At 40.3% G+C, this 14,977-nt stretch overlaps 2 protein-coding genes across 2 annotated transcripts in view; one reads left to right on the plus strand and one right to left on the minus strand.

Annotated features, from left to right (window-relative positions):
* The window catches only part of LOC128355634 (metabotropic glutamate receptor 7-like), a 274,376-nt gene that overhangs the window by 146,899 nt on the left and 112,500 nt on the right, over positions 1 to 14,977 (plus strand). The gene's annotated exons all lie outside the window — the stretch shown is intronic.
* On the minus strand, positions 9,139 to 10,536 carry LOC128355640 (nuclear factor 7, brain-like). The gene has a single exon (XM_053315962.1). The coding sequence runs from the start codon at positions 10,534 to 10,536 to the stop codon at positions 9,139 to 9,141; it is 1,398 nt and encodes a 465-aa protein (XP_053171937.1).

The raw sequence follows: 14,977 nt of genomic DNA on the forward strand, positions 1-14,977 counted from the left end.
AGATGAAAGGAAGAAAGGGAGCAAGGACAGATGGAAGGAAGAGAGGAAAGGAAGAAGAAAGTGGGCCGCATTGGACCCCTTGGCGGGCCGGTTCTGGCCCACGGGCCACATGTTTGACTCCCTTGAACTAGAAGGAGTAGTGACAGCAACACTGCCCCCCATGGTTTCCGGTGGTACTGCTCCGTTTGGTCCATATCCGTAAGCTTTATGGAAACATGAAGAAATATGCAGGAAATGAACACAGAGCACGGACAGAAGGCTCCGTCTGTATTTAATGTTGAGCTTTAATGGGCCTTAACGTTACTTTTAATGTTAACATAACATTTAGTTGTCATGCAAACATTATCCACCAATTGGAAGATCAGCGGTTCGATTCCCGTCTCCTCCAGTCCTCATGTTGACTGAACCCCAAACTGCTCCCATTGCTGTACCGATGGCGTGAGAATGTGTGTGAATGGTTTCCTCCTGATGAACAGGTTGGCCCTCTGTGTGGTAGCTCCTGTTATCAGTGTGTGAATGGTTGAATGAGACATGTAGAGTAAAAGAGCTTTGATTTGTCATAATGACTACAAAATCGTACAGTCCATCTACCGTTCACGAACTAACTTTGTGTCGTTCTCACTGCTACTAGCTGCTGTTTCTCTCTGCATTGTGTCATATGTCCACAAGGAAGAGTTAACTGATGTCTGCCAAAGGTGAAATGTGGCTCCAGGAAAGTAGTTTTATTTCTTTCCTCATTAGAAAAACAACACAGCAGATCTTAATGTGAGTCCCACCAAAAAGGACGAGGTGCTAAATTAGTTCTGGAGTCACATGATGAAACCATGAAACCAGAGTTTAACGTGGAGGATTCTTTCTAGGTGGTGTAAATGTTCATATACAGTACAAGCATCATCCTTTCCTCTAAACCAACATACAGAAAGATGATTATAGTTAGTATACAAATGTGAAGGATTGTATATTTAAATGCATCTTCTGTTATGAGCTCAATCTACTGCGAGTCTTAAAAGGTAAAATAAAAGTCAGCAAAATTCAGCAAATCAAATAAGAAAAACAACTTTATTCCACATATTATTATTTATCTCTTGTATCTTTCTTTTCTTTTTGTCTCAGCAGTAAATTTACGCCTCAAAGTCTCGGCTCACCAAACCTCATATTTGTACAATTTGCTTTCTTTTACATAAGACTCTCTCACACTTTGCCCCATTTTCCCCCCTTAAAGTAAAAACTCTTCATTTCCTGCTGTCAGACTGATATTCTTCATGTATTTTGAAACAGTTTTTAATGTTTTCCAGGAGTGGGAACATTCTTCAGGACACAGAAAGTACATCAGAGAGAGTTTTAAGTGCTTTCTGAGTCTGAACTGAAAGTCATACATCAGTATATCGGTCTGTTTGTGTGTGTTGGGTTTGAGGTTCGGCTCACTACAACAGTCACACTGACAGAAACACACAGTGACATTCACCTCCTCTGCTTGTTACTCCACCAAAAAAAAAGTTGTCTCACTTCCTTCTGCTGCCGAAAAGAGAATTTAAAAGATATAGAGTAGGACTGGAGGTCAGAGGTTCGTTGCTTTGAAATGTTTTCCCTCCGGACCCGAGCAGCCCGAGCTGTGAGTCTCAGTCAGTCAGTGAGGTCGGCCACGCTGACATTTAGAGGTTCCTCCTCAACCTGAATTATAAAGACCTGAGTGGCCCGGTCCATCCTACCTGAGCTTCAGCCTCCAGCTTAATACTTCCTGTCCTTCACTAATATTAATACATGCTGATGAAATGATTAAAATCCTGTATATTACTTGTCAGGAGTGTCAAAACTCTGAACTTCAAACTGGTTATAAATGTATTTAAACCTCCCGATAATATGATTACAGAGATGTTAACTAACTAACTGAGTTTCAGAGATTCATTAACTGTTCATACAGCAGTTATAAATGATTCAACAGGAGTCACAGATGTTTATACTGACGATCAGAAACACTTAAAAAACTTTACATTTACACTGTACTGTGCTATAACGTTACACAACAGTGACTAATTGTCTATATACTGCTTATAAATGCTGAATACCGTACATAAATTAATATTATGTTATAAATAAAGTCCAACAACTTCTCCAAATTAAACTCCAGATATGTGAATCCAAAGAGATGATGATGATTTGTGTTCAAATTATCACTTTGACAAGGTTTCATTCGTCGTCATGGCAACAATAATAACCAGGGAAGAGTTAAAAGGTTAGGGGGGGGGGGGGCGATGGTAGTTAAAGTCCACAGTTACCCTCACTGCTCTATGTGGTGAAATATACCACCCCTTAGAGTGATACACTACATCTACCTCACTGTTACCACGGCAACCAGATGCTGTCACCTCTTTTTGGTGTTTTTTTAGTCATTCTTGGGTCTCATTTTAGTAGTTTTGGGTCTCTTTATGAAATCCATCTCACTGTTCGGTAGATGACCGCTGTTTTGAGTCTCTTTTTTGTCATTTTTGGGTCCCTTTTTAGTAGTTAAGAGTCTCTTTAGTGACTCTGCTTCACAGTTACTGAGGACATTAGATGGCAGCTGTCACTCTAACTATGGGTTGTTTTTTTTTATGTCCACAGTCTCGTAATATTGAATTAGATTTTTTTCAAATCAATGAATCAGAAATAGTCTCTGGTGTAAATATCCCGATTAATAATACAGAGTAAAATAATGTGTTATCCCTGCAGAACAGGAGAAGACACAAAATCAATGGAAGTGTGTGTGTGTGTGTGTGTGTGTGTGTGTGTGTGTGTGTGTGTGTGTGTGTGTGTGTGTGTGTGTGTGTGTGTGTGTGTGTGTGTGTGTGTGTGTGTATGTGGTTTAGTGGTTACACACATCACAGGAGCGGCTGTGCAGAGCTATAAGCTGGTGGTTAGTGGAAATCATTTACAGCAGCTATGCTAGTGCAGAGTGGCCTTAATAAAAACACTATTTTATGGAGTTCCTTCCACATAACGCTGCATATTACTTACAGGATGACCACTTTATTCTGGGTTTGATATGTTTCTCTCGTGCATGAAAATAAATGTAAAATATTTACTTTTATTGAGGCAAATCCAATCAGAAGTGGACTCTCAGTGAAAATAAACACCTTAACTGTTAACTAGAGACTCGTATTAAAACCCAGAGTGGTCGGCTGGTTTTCTTTCTGCTATAAAACGGACAGAGATATTTTTCTACTTCTTCTTTTTTGGGTGTGAATGTTTAAGAGTTAAATGCATCCAGAGCAGAGAGGCTCTGTTCTCATACTGCTCACAGTTCAGACTTACCTGATGGCAGCCTGGCACACACACACACACACACACACACACACACACGCACACACACACTCACACACACACACACACACACATACACACACACACACACACACACACACACACACCTCGACCTTGCAAGTTTCCACACTGGCTGCCATAATTCCAACATTCAGTGTTTGGAGGGGAACAAGGCCATAATTCAGCACACTGTATGGCCTTAGTACACACACACACACACACACACACACACACACACACACACACACACACACACACACACACACACACACACACACACACACACAATGATACCGACATACTTTAAGTAAAGAATGATCACCTGGATCAATATTTAGTCGTTGCTTGTGCAGATAAATTGTGAGGTTGGCTCCCGGTGGAAGAGTCGTTACTGAGCTGCAGAGGAGGCGATAAGTCGTCGCTCTTTATGAGCTTTTATGAGCTTTGTCTGGCAGCCGGTGGACTGCTCAGTAATAACTGTAGAGGTAGTAGTAACAGTAGCAGTAACTGTAGTAGTAGTATTAGTAGTAGTATCAGTAGTAGTATTAGTAGTAGCAGTCGTAGTATCAGTAGTATCAGTAGTGGTAGTAATAGTATTAGTAGTAACAGCAGTAGTAGTACTAACAGTAGTAGTAGTAGTAGTAGAAGTAGTACTAACAGTAGTAGTAGTAGTACTACTAGTAGTAGTACTAACAGTGGTAGTAGTAGTATCAGTAGTAGTATCAGTAGTGGTAACAGTAGTAGTAGTACTAACAGTAGTAGTAGCAGTAGTAGTAGTAGTATCAGTAGTAGTAGTAGCAGTAGTAGTAGTAGTACTAACAGTAGTAGTAGTAGTACTAACAGTAGTATCAGTAGTTCTAGCAGTAACAGTAGTAGTAACAGTAATAGTAGTAGTAGTAATAGTACTAACAGTAGTACTAGTAGTATCAGTAGTAGTAGTAACAGTAGTAATAGTAGTAGTAGTAGTAACAGGAAGTCGTGCTCCATGGCCTCATCGAACTCCTCCCATGTCCGGGTTCTTGCCTCAGCGACCGCCGTAGCTGCCCCTGGCTTGGTCTGCCGGTACCCGTCTGCTGCCTCCGGAGTCCCACAGGCCAATAAGGACCTATAGGACTCCTTCTTCAGCTTGACGACATCCCTCACCGCCGGTGTCCACCAGCGGGTTCGGGGATTGCCGCCCCGACAGGCACCGACCACCTTGCGGCCACAGCTCAGGTCAGCCGCCTTAACAATGGAGGCACGGAACATGGCCCAGTCGGACTCAATGTCCCCCGCCTCCCCCGGTACGTGGTCGAAGCTCTCCCGGAGTTGTGGGTTGAAACTCTCTCTGACAGGAGACTCTGCCAGACGTTCCCAGCAGACCCTCACGATACGTTTGGGTCTGCCAGGTCTGACCGGAACCGGTGTAGTTCAGTCTGGTTAAATGTGACTGTGGTACAACCAATCATCACCACCAGACGAGTGAATGAAGCAAAAAGACTTGTTTACTATACAGATGATATTGATGATTGATATAATAGATAGATAGATAGATAGATAGGTAGGTAGGTAGGTAGGTCGGTGGATGGATGGATGGATGGATGGATACTGGTATATATTGGTATTATCATTAGTCTTTGGTGCTTGGAATCACTCCTTTATTCACTCCTTCACTGCTCTCTGTATAATAAACACTACATAGTTCTCTCAGCAGCAAATCAAGACTTCAGACACTGACTTAGCATCATCATTTTGTGTCTCTATAGTTACATCTTCGTAGTTTTCACATCTTTAAAATGGACCATGTGGAATATTTGAGGTTCTGATGTTATATAATGGAGATAATTAGAAGGTAGATGTAGAGCACTGTGGAGTAAACAGCCTATGACTCAATTCACTCAGATATTCTGCTGTATATATAAATGCATATATATATATTTAGCATACTGCTGTTTAATTGGTTTTTATCCCGCTGAGGAAGACTCCACTACTCTGACTGTAATATCTTTGTATATTTCTCTTCTAGCAGCCTGCACCATGTGTCTTTATTGTTTCTGCTGGTGTCAGTGATTCCAGTTGGATCTATTTGAAACGTCGGCATTGTCCTGACATCTGAACATGGAGTGAAATCTAATCTAAGTTTCATATAACTGTAAGCGTTCAGTTCGCCTGCAGAGATATTGTACAAGGCAAGAAAAACTGACATTGACTATAATAAAACATTTCATAGCGTTATAACAGAGTTTAGACAAATCTGACGGCTGATTTATGTGATTTATGTGCTCTGAATCGCTGCTGTCATCCTTGCTGTCATCGTGTGGAAGTGAAGCTGTGACAGATGAAGGTGACTGTGTGAATGTCTTTAAACTCGAAAGTCTGAAATTAATGATGAAGCAGCGCTGTGTGGAAAACTAACAGGAACGTATCGCTTCTGTCCAACGTTGGCCAGGAGTCTGATTTAATTCATCAAACTCAGTTATTGCATTTTAATTAGAATACAACCATAATTTAAGCTCATATAAAATCAGAAACACAAAATACTGTGAATGTAAACTTCAGCTAAGTGATACTAAACTAACAGAGATCAAGTTCATCATCAGCCCCATAAAGATAAGACACTACTTTATTAATCCCAGAGGAGGAAAATATAAATACTAGGAGTCATAATAAAAGGATCAATGATGTTTTATTGTCTCCATGAGGTTTAGTTTAAATTTAAAGGGTTAAAATGTGAAAATAAACGTATGAATAACTTCACACATTCTTTTTTTGTGGACCCAGCATCAAATTTCTGCTTTTAATCCATTTAGAGAGAATATATTAGAGGATTATGGTAAAAATGTCTAAGTGGTGTAACCATAAAAACTTTGGAAGGAAGGAAGGAAGGAAGGAAGGAAGGAGAATATATTAGAGGATTATGGTAAAAATGTCTAAGTGGTGTAACCATAAAAACTTTGTACCAAATAATTGAACGTTGCTTAAAAACAGTAAATAGTCAATAAAACACCTTCCTTCCTTCCTTCCTTCCTTCCTTCCTTCCTTCCTTCCTACCTAACACCATATCAACTAGTTTGGCATGATCTTACATCCTTCCTTCCTTCCTTCCTTCCTTCCTACCTAACACCATATCAACTAGTTTGGCATGATCTTACATCCTTCCTTCCTTCCTTCCTACCTACCTAACACCATATCAACTAGTTTGGCATGATCTTACATCCTTCCTTCCTTCCTTCCTTCCTACCTACCTAACACCATATCAACTAGTTTGGCATGATCTTACATCCTTCCTTCCTTCATTCCTTCCTTCCTACCTACCTAACACCATATCAACTAGTTTGGCATGATCTTACATCCTTCCTTCCTTCCTTCCTTCCTAACACCATATCAACTAGTTTGGCATGATCTTACATCCTTCCTTCCTTCCTACACCATTTGACATGTTCAGGAGCATTCAGTCTTACTTTTGGTAAAAAATGGTTTAAATGTCATTTAAATTATATAAGAGCAACAAAAGTACTAAATGTACATTTTTTGTTAATATATTAATTGTATTGAGGTGTAACCTCCATGCTGTCTTGCTGCGGAGATGCTAAGTTCAGTCTGAATTTATCTGCTGCTGTTTTAACCTGATGCTGCTTTTAAAACTAGTTTAATTGATTTATGAATTCATCATCTTACCAACACTTATTTATTTATCACTGACCCAGATATAACATTTTACCTTTGGTGTAAATGTGCAGCTGGATATCAGCTTCCTGTCTGAGTGACGAGCTGTTAGTGTGAAACAGGATCTACAGCACGATGTACGGCTGATGGATGAACGTCAGACATCCAATATGGGGGGGGGGGGGGTGAAGGAAGGGTGGGGGGTGGGTAGGGGGGGTGAAGGGGGGAGGGAGTTTGTGTAAATATACTCAGTCTGAACGGACATGACACACCGGTGTACACGTCTCCCATGTCACTGATCACTCTGATGGATTCTTCATGCTTCAGAGAGAAGATTACAGGCTGATCAATAGCTGTGTGTGTGTGTGTGTGTGTGTGTGTGTGTGTGTGAGTGTGAGTGTGAGTGTGTGTGAGAGCGTGTCACACTCTGACAGGCCTGTCTTGTACCTTTCTCATCGCTTGTGAAGTAGACAATATGAACAGTCCTGCAGTCATTATGAAGGTAATCTACCGCTGATACTGAGCGGCTGCAACACTAAAAACATGTCATCTCCTTTAGTTTTAACTTCCTGCATCCTCATATAGGAAGTTCATGTTTTGGGTTTGTTGAACCTTAAACTTCATTCTGCTTCACTTTGACCTGTTGGCTGTTGGCCTCATTCGTACTCATGGTTTTGTGCCATCTAGTGGCAGAACAGGCACATTACAGTTTAAAAATCAGGGTAAAAACCAGACGGCATCTTGGCCAAGTCAATCCAGCTGATCCCCAGATTGACCTTATCAAATTTTATGGTTGAAACTTGTTTATTTATGATGGAATTTGTAACATTTACCATCTAATTTTCAAATCTGAGGGATTTCAGTGCAGAGTAGTAAGGTGTGTCGAGACTTTAAAGTTAATAGTTAAATCTAGACAGGAGTGAAGATGGTGTGAATAAGTTGTTCAATCAAGTTTTCGAGAACATTGGTTTAAATTTGATAATATTTCTGATTCATAGATAACAGGGTTGATTGAAGCTCTTAATATGTTGGTTGAAGTTGAGGTGTTGTTCAATAACTCCTCTCTGATATTTGGAGTGTCATGTTAGATGTTAATGGAGTAAGATAGGTGGTGATACTATTGGAGATGTGATCAGGATCAATAAGCAGGACTTCAGTATTGTTAAGTGTTCAGTTGCAGGAAGTTGGAGGCCATCCAGTCCTTAATGGCAGCGAGGCAGCAGTGCAGAGACTCCAGGTTGTTTTAGGGCTGAATGAGACGTACAGTTGGGAGTCATCGGCGTAACAGCGGTATGACACAGCTGTGAATTGGTGGATCATGTGACCAAGAGGCAACAGGTACAAACTGACTAACTGAGTCACATTATGAGTTGTTGGATCAGCTGGTTAATACAACAGTAAAACAGTGTGTGTAATATTTGGTAACTTTAGTTTTACTGGTAGATGTAACAGATTGGTGTGTAGAAGTTGTGAAAAGAGACTCCTGGTTAAAGTTTAAAGAGAGATGATTTCAGTACTGTTGGTTACCTGCAGGGATCAATACTGAGTCCACATGTTCAAACTCTTCACACAGTCGACTCAACAGCAACAATTATGGATCAAACTGTGACACGTTAGCATCGTTTTCACACAGAAAGCATTCAGTGACTACAGCCTTCAAATGTCCTGAAGACTTTTCTCAATGTCAATCCTCATTTGGACAGAAGCTCTTTCTCCAATCAATCAATCAATCAATCAATCAATCTTTATTTATATAGCACTGAATCCCAAGATTACATTACAGTTCATATCAGTAGATTGACTTTAAAAATACATAAAACTCAAACAGTAAATACACATTTAACTGCACCAAACTCAACAACATGCTTCCACACTAAAAGTCACTGTGTTAAAGTTGAGAAATAAAGCAGCAACACAACATCAGGTTAACTTTGACTATCTGTTATTTTGAGCCAATGTTACAACAAGATTGAACTAAAAACTGTCACAAATGTTTAGTTTCTTGTACAAAATGATGCAGATGACATGCAAGAGATCCACAAACCCTAACCCTAACCCATACCCAACACATACCAAACTATCTGAACCAATGTACAACAATCACAAGTTAATACATCAAAACTTGATTTAGTATCAGTATTTTACATGTAGAGTGTATTTATATATTCATCAGCATCATCATCATCATCATCTCTAACTGCTGTGATTCACTGTCACAGAGACCTTCAGTGGAGAAATCTTCAGTGGAAGTTTATTAATGTAAGTCTCAATGTATGGAAACAGTTTGTCAGTGAAAGTGTGTGTGAAGGTGTGTATGTGTGTGTTAGTATCAGGATCAGAGAACGACAGATTTCCTCTGTTCCAGTCCAGATTCACTCTGATCCTCTGGAACTCCTTCTTCACTGGGAGATCAGTGAGGGGAGCTGGTGGTGAATATGCTGAGTATTTATCATTATAGAACCTTATTGTCCATAATCCAGACCGTATGATTCCCTTCCTCTGAACAGACTCTGATAACACACCCAGTGCCCAGGATTCACTGTCTCCAACCTCGACATCCCAGCTGTGAGTCCCTGAGTTAAAGCCCTCAGAGCCCAGGACAGAGAACGAGTTAAACCTCTCTGGATTATCAGGAAGCTGCTGTATCTCTCCTCCACATCTCACACTGGTCAGATCTTCAGACAGGATGAGTCTTGGATCAGCAGTGTTTGGATCCAGAATGGCAGGAGTGTAGGAGACCATCTCCTTCATGTTGTTCCAGATGTTGAAGGCCAGGTTGCCCAGGTGTTTGGCCTGGTCTATCAGAGCTCCTGAGGGCAGCTGTGGATCATCCAGCAGGGGGCAGCGCTGGACTCTTTCCACTGCAGCCTTGTAGTTGTTCAGGAATGAGACGTCTTCAGCTCTCAGCTCCTCCTCTGTGGCTCTGACTGTGTGTGAAAGAGCTGCTATCTCTCTGCTCAGAGCCTCCATCTTCTCCTTCATCATCTGACTCTTCTGCTCCTCTTCCTCCCTCAGAGCAGCCATCCTGGCCTCCTCTTCCTCTTCTAGAAACTGGTGAAGCTTCTTAAACTGCTCCTTAATCTGCCTCTCTGTGTGTTGGGCCTGGACCTTAATGTGTTCTGCTGTTTGATCAAACTTCACTTTAACTTCTTCACAAACCTTTAACTTCTCCTTTAAGGGCTTCAGAGTTTCCTCAAGTTCCTTCTTGTGTTGTGGTGCAGCTTCATCGATGGGTCTGAATCTGTGGTTGGTGTGTTTTTCTGAATCTCTGCAGACGACACACACTGGCTGCTGATGGTCCAGACAGAAGAGTTTGAGTTTCTCAGAGTGCAGACTGCAGAGAGCCTCTGAAGCTCTCTGATCTCTGTCCTGTAAGAAGGACTCACACAGGTTCCTTAACACCAGGTTACGAGGTGGATCTGTCCTTGAAGATCTTCTCTTACAAACTGGACACTCATGTGTTGGTTTCTGTCTCCACCAGCTCTTCAGACAGTCTTTACAGAAGCTGTGGCTACATGACAGAACAACAGGATCTCTAAAGACCTCACAACAGACTGGACAGCAGAGATCCTCCTCTGATCTGGAAGCCATTTAGTCTCTGAGTGAAGCTGAAAACACAGCAGACAGAAAGTACAGTCAGTCATGGCTCCCCTCCCTCCTCTACTAACTTCACTGACATTTACTTTCAGTGTGACTCCAGTTTTTAGTCAAACTCACCTTCAGTGTGTGGAGAGTCAGCAGGTTGAAGCAGCAGAGTTCTAGTTTTCCACTTTTCTCTCCTGTAGCTGTACTCACTCAGAGGAAGTTGTTAGTTTGGTCTGAAGGTGAATCTGATGCTCTGTTTTTCAGTCTGTGTGTCTCTTTAGAGACCAACAATAAACTGTTTCCTGGTTTGTCTCAGGTGAGTCAGGTGAGGGGCGGAGCTTTGTCAGATCTCTTCTGATAAATGTTGTAGCTTCACAGTAACACAGGGTGTGTTTCAGTCCAAAGTTCAACAATACACCAACCATCAGCTGTAAAGTTGAATGATTAACAGGTTTTATGTGATTTAATATGTACAGTACAGAACTTCATGACCTACATGAAGCTTATAAAATAAACTTTAACTTGAATTAGCAATTTAATCAATTTCTGTACTTGTAGTTTTTTTAATATCTTCAAATATGTGATCTGAGGCCTAAAGCCCAATTTCCACTGAGTCCGGCAGCGGCGCGTTACAGCTGCGCCGCGGTCACCGGAGCTGATCGTTAACACTATAACCAATGAGAGTATCTCCACCGGGAACGTTTCAGCAGCGTGTCAGCAACGTCTCAGCAGAGGCTCCCGCGCTGCAGCACTGTCAATAGGTAGCATTTCTATTGTTGACGGAGCCGTTTCCAACTCGCGACAAGCTCAACAGAGCAGATTGCACCAGACAGGAAGTCCGACACTGAATCGGCATAATAAAACTTCCGTTTTTCAAAATAAAACAACCCGTGCAGCCTCCCGATCGTATTTCAGCAACAAACAGGAATAAAACAGATAAAGACTCCATCTAGCTACGTAGCTACTGACACATGACATCAGCACAAACATCAAAGAAAATTACCAAATCAACCAAAATTGAGCAAGTTAACAAAATCGGGCCATTTAGTTGAGCTGCTCTCGTTCGGATTTGATTGGGCTTCCGTAATTACTGTATTAACAGTGCAACATCATTTTAAAAGGCAGCTTTCTCTCCCAGAGCATGCTCTGGTCCACTGCTGTTACGCTGCCGGTGTGAGTTGACACCGGGCAGGGGACGGAGCTAAACCGTAGCACAGCCGTTCCGCACCGATGACGGACCCGGTGGAAATCCCCATTAACACTTTCTCTGGATTAAATGACAAAATCTACCCATGCTCTACCCAAGATTTTAACCTTGTAATGGCCAGACGATTATAATTCTTTGAAACTAGAGTGTTTATTGGACAAATGATTTAAAACATTTATTAAATATTAACTATTTCTATTGAAGTAACAGTAACTAAAAACACTGCAGATTAATACAAAAATAATGCAAATAAAGACAAAAATATCCAGGCCTGAAAATTGTGGCTCATGTTGAAATAAAAGCCCCCTGGTGGTTTATCTGTGTACTACATGTATCTGATCAGGTTTCTAAACTGATGATGTAGTTCTCTAAAACTCACTGATCACATATGATTCACTTGGTGTTGAATTGAGGTCTTTGAGGGTCTAAAGAAAGAGTATCTGTGTCTGATCTGTGATGCTACATGAATAAAACCATATCGACCTGAATACAGAACGACCCTGATTATAAGATGACGCTTCCTTTTCCATCAGCTCTTTTTTATAAGAAGACTTTTTGAAGATAAACAGACTTTGACAGTTGTTCCTGTCTGGAAAGTTTCTCTGAGATACGATTATTCAGAGCAGCAGCGAGTCCTCATCCTCTCATTAAAGCAGAGGATGAATCCCACTTCAGTCACACCCCCCCCCCCTCTCTGCTGTCAGATTCTTGGAAGCATCAGATTATTTTTTTCACACTGTCTTTCAGTCTTTTTGAGCTCCTCGTCACCTGTGACAGCAGTAATCAGAAACCTGACGGATGATTGAGGGCGAGGTTCGTTTTTGCAGCGTCGTGGAAATGTTTTTAACTTTACAGAAAGAAGAGTGTCTGTTTATACTGTCACATAATTACAGTTTAACTATAGAGCTCAAACTGGACTTTACGTATACATTAACACTGATTTAAAGAAAGTGTAAAGTGAATTCAGACATTTTCTTCTAAATACATTAAATAGGTCATAAATGTATTTCTAAAAAAGGTGTAAAAAGCATTTCAACCATTTAGATTTGAATTGTGGAGCTAGGATTAGCATAAACCCGCCCCTGCTGCTGTAGAGGTAGAAATACATTCAGCACACACTACTACTACTACAGTCTACAGTTAGCCAGTTAGCTGAGTTAGCACTACTACTACTACAGTCTACAGTTAGCCAGTTAGCTGAGTTAGCACTACTACTACTACAGTCTACAGTTAGCCAGTTAGCTGAGTTAGCACTACTACTACTACAGTCTACAGTTAGCCAGTTAGCTGAGTTAGCACTACTACTACTACAGTCTACAGTTAGCCAGTTAGCTGAGTTAGCACTACTACTACTACAGTCTACAGTTAGCCAGTTAGCTGAGTTAGCACTACTACTACTACAGTCTACAGTTAGCTGAGTTAGCACTACTACTACTACAGTCTACAGTTAGCCAGTTAGCTGAGTTAGCACTACTACTGCTACAGTCTACAGTTAGCCAGTTAGCTGAGTTAGCACTACTACTACTACAGTCTACAGTTAGCCAGTTAGCTGAGTTAGCCGCTGAGGTAGCAGCTAAGCTATCCGCTGAGTTAGCAGCAGAAAGCTCTCAGACGTAGCGTAACGGAGGACCCTTGTTCCCTCCACTGACTCAGTAACTCATGTAACTGGATCAGAGTTTTAATTGGTATGAAAATGTTTGTGTAAATTGTATTTTTGTGGCTTTTTTTCAGATTGTTGTGAACATACAGTTGTCTCTTTCTCTTCCTCAAATATAACATGACCCTTTTATCATCTCCAGAGCAGAACACTGTCTCGTAGATGATAAAACATAAAACATTCACTTCCTGTCCATGTGTAAGTCTTCCTCTGTGGAGAGAATATTTAAACATGTTCATTTCTGTATTGGAATCACTGGAGTATAAAATAATCATTACATTTATTAAACATGTATTTCATGATAAGACAGACATAATGAATAAGAAGATTATCCTTTAAATCCTCTCTCCTGTTTAAAACCTCTTTCATACAGGATGAAATAAATAATAAATAATCTGGAGGGATTATTATATGTTGACCGCTGCACACATGCTATGAAATGTTTAATTCATTAGTGTGAATATGGGACGGTCTCCTCGTACATGGAGCTCATTTGATCTGACAAGCTGCAGCTCTCCGTCTGAATGTTAGATGAGCAGCCGAGCACAGATATTATTATAATATTAAATATTAAGAGACTTTGCATGAAGTTTGACAGACACAATGAATTCATTCCCTCTTTGTTCCTCATGTAACCCGATTAATGATAGAGAAGCATGTACAGTACAGCTCCTATAATAATATATATAATAATATATATGATATATATATATATATATATATAATATATGAGTTCTGTTCACTGGAGGCTCCTTTTACTTTTTCATTAAAAGTACTGCAGTATTATAGTGATGTAGTATGCAGTATTACAGTAAAAGTACTGCAGTATTATAGTGATGTAGTATGCAGTATTACAGTAAAAGTACTGCAGTATTATAGTGATGTAGTATGCAGTATTACAGTAACAGTACTGCAGTATTATAGTGATGTAGTATGCAGTATTACAGTAAAAGTACTGCAGTATTATAGTGATGTAGTATGCAGTATTACAGTAACAGTACTGCAGTATTATAGTGATGTAGTATGCAGTATTACAGTAAAAGTACTGCAGTATTATAGTGATGTAGTATGCAGTATTACAGTAAAAGTACTGCAGTATTATAGTGATGTAGTATGCAGTATTACAGTAAAAGTACTGCAGTATTATAGTGATGTAGTATGCAGTATTACAGTAAAAGTACTGCAGTATTATAGTGATGTAGTATGCAGTATTACAGTAAAAGTACTGCAGTATTCTCATTTTGAGTTGGGAGCCAGTTAGCTAATCGATTACACACCACTCAAAGAAAGACTTCCAGTTGAAGACTGGCTAACGTTAAATACTGTTGTAAAATTAATTGGTCGAAACGCAGGCTGATTGACTGACACACTCGGGAACAAACCTGGCAAACCGACTGCTGGAATTATTTTTGGTTGTTGCGACTACGATCTCGAGACACTAGGTGGCGGTGTTCTGCTCATTCTCCGTATTCAACCTTTAATACAGAAATCACAACTAATTTCCAAATCAAATGGAAACTGTATTTAGGAAGGATTTTAAATAGTTTAAATATATAATAATTACATGACTGCAACCACAAAAC

This window comes from Scomber japonicus, chromosome 3 (assembly GCF_027409825.1).
Source record: "Scomber japonicus isolate fScoJap1 chromosome 3, fScoJap1.pri, whole genome shotgun sequence".
NCBI classification, from domain to species: Eukaryota; Metazoa; Chordata; class Actinopteri; order Scombriformes; family Scombridae; genus Scomber; species Scomber japonicus.

Coding starts and splice junctions, on each gene's coding strand:
- LOC128355640 (XM_053315962.1), bottom strand. CDS start 10,536: ATGGCTTCCAGATCAGAGGAGGATCTCTGCTGTCCAGTCTGTTGTGAG.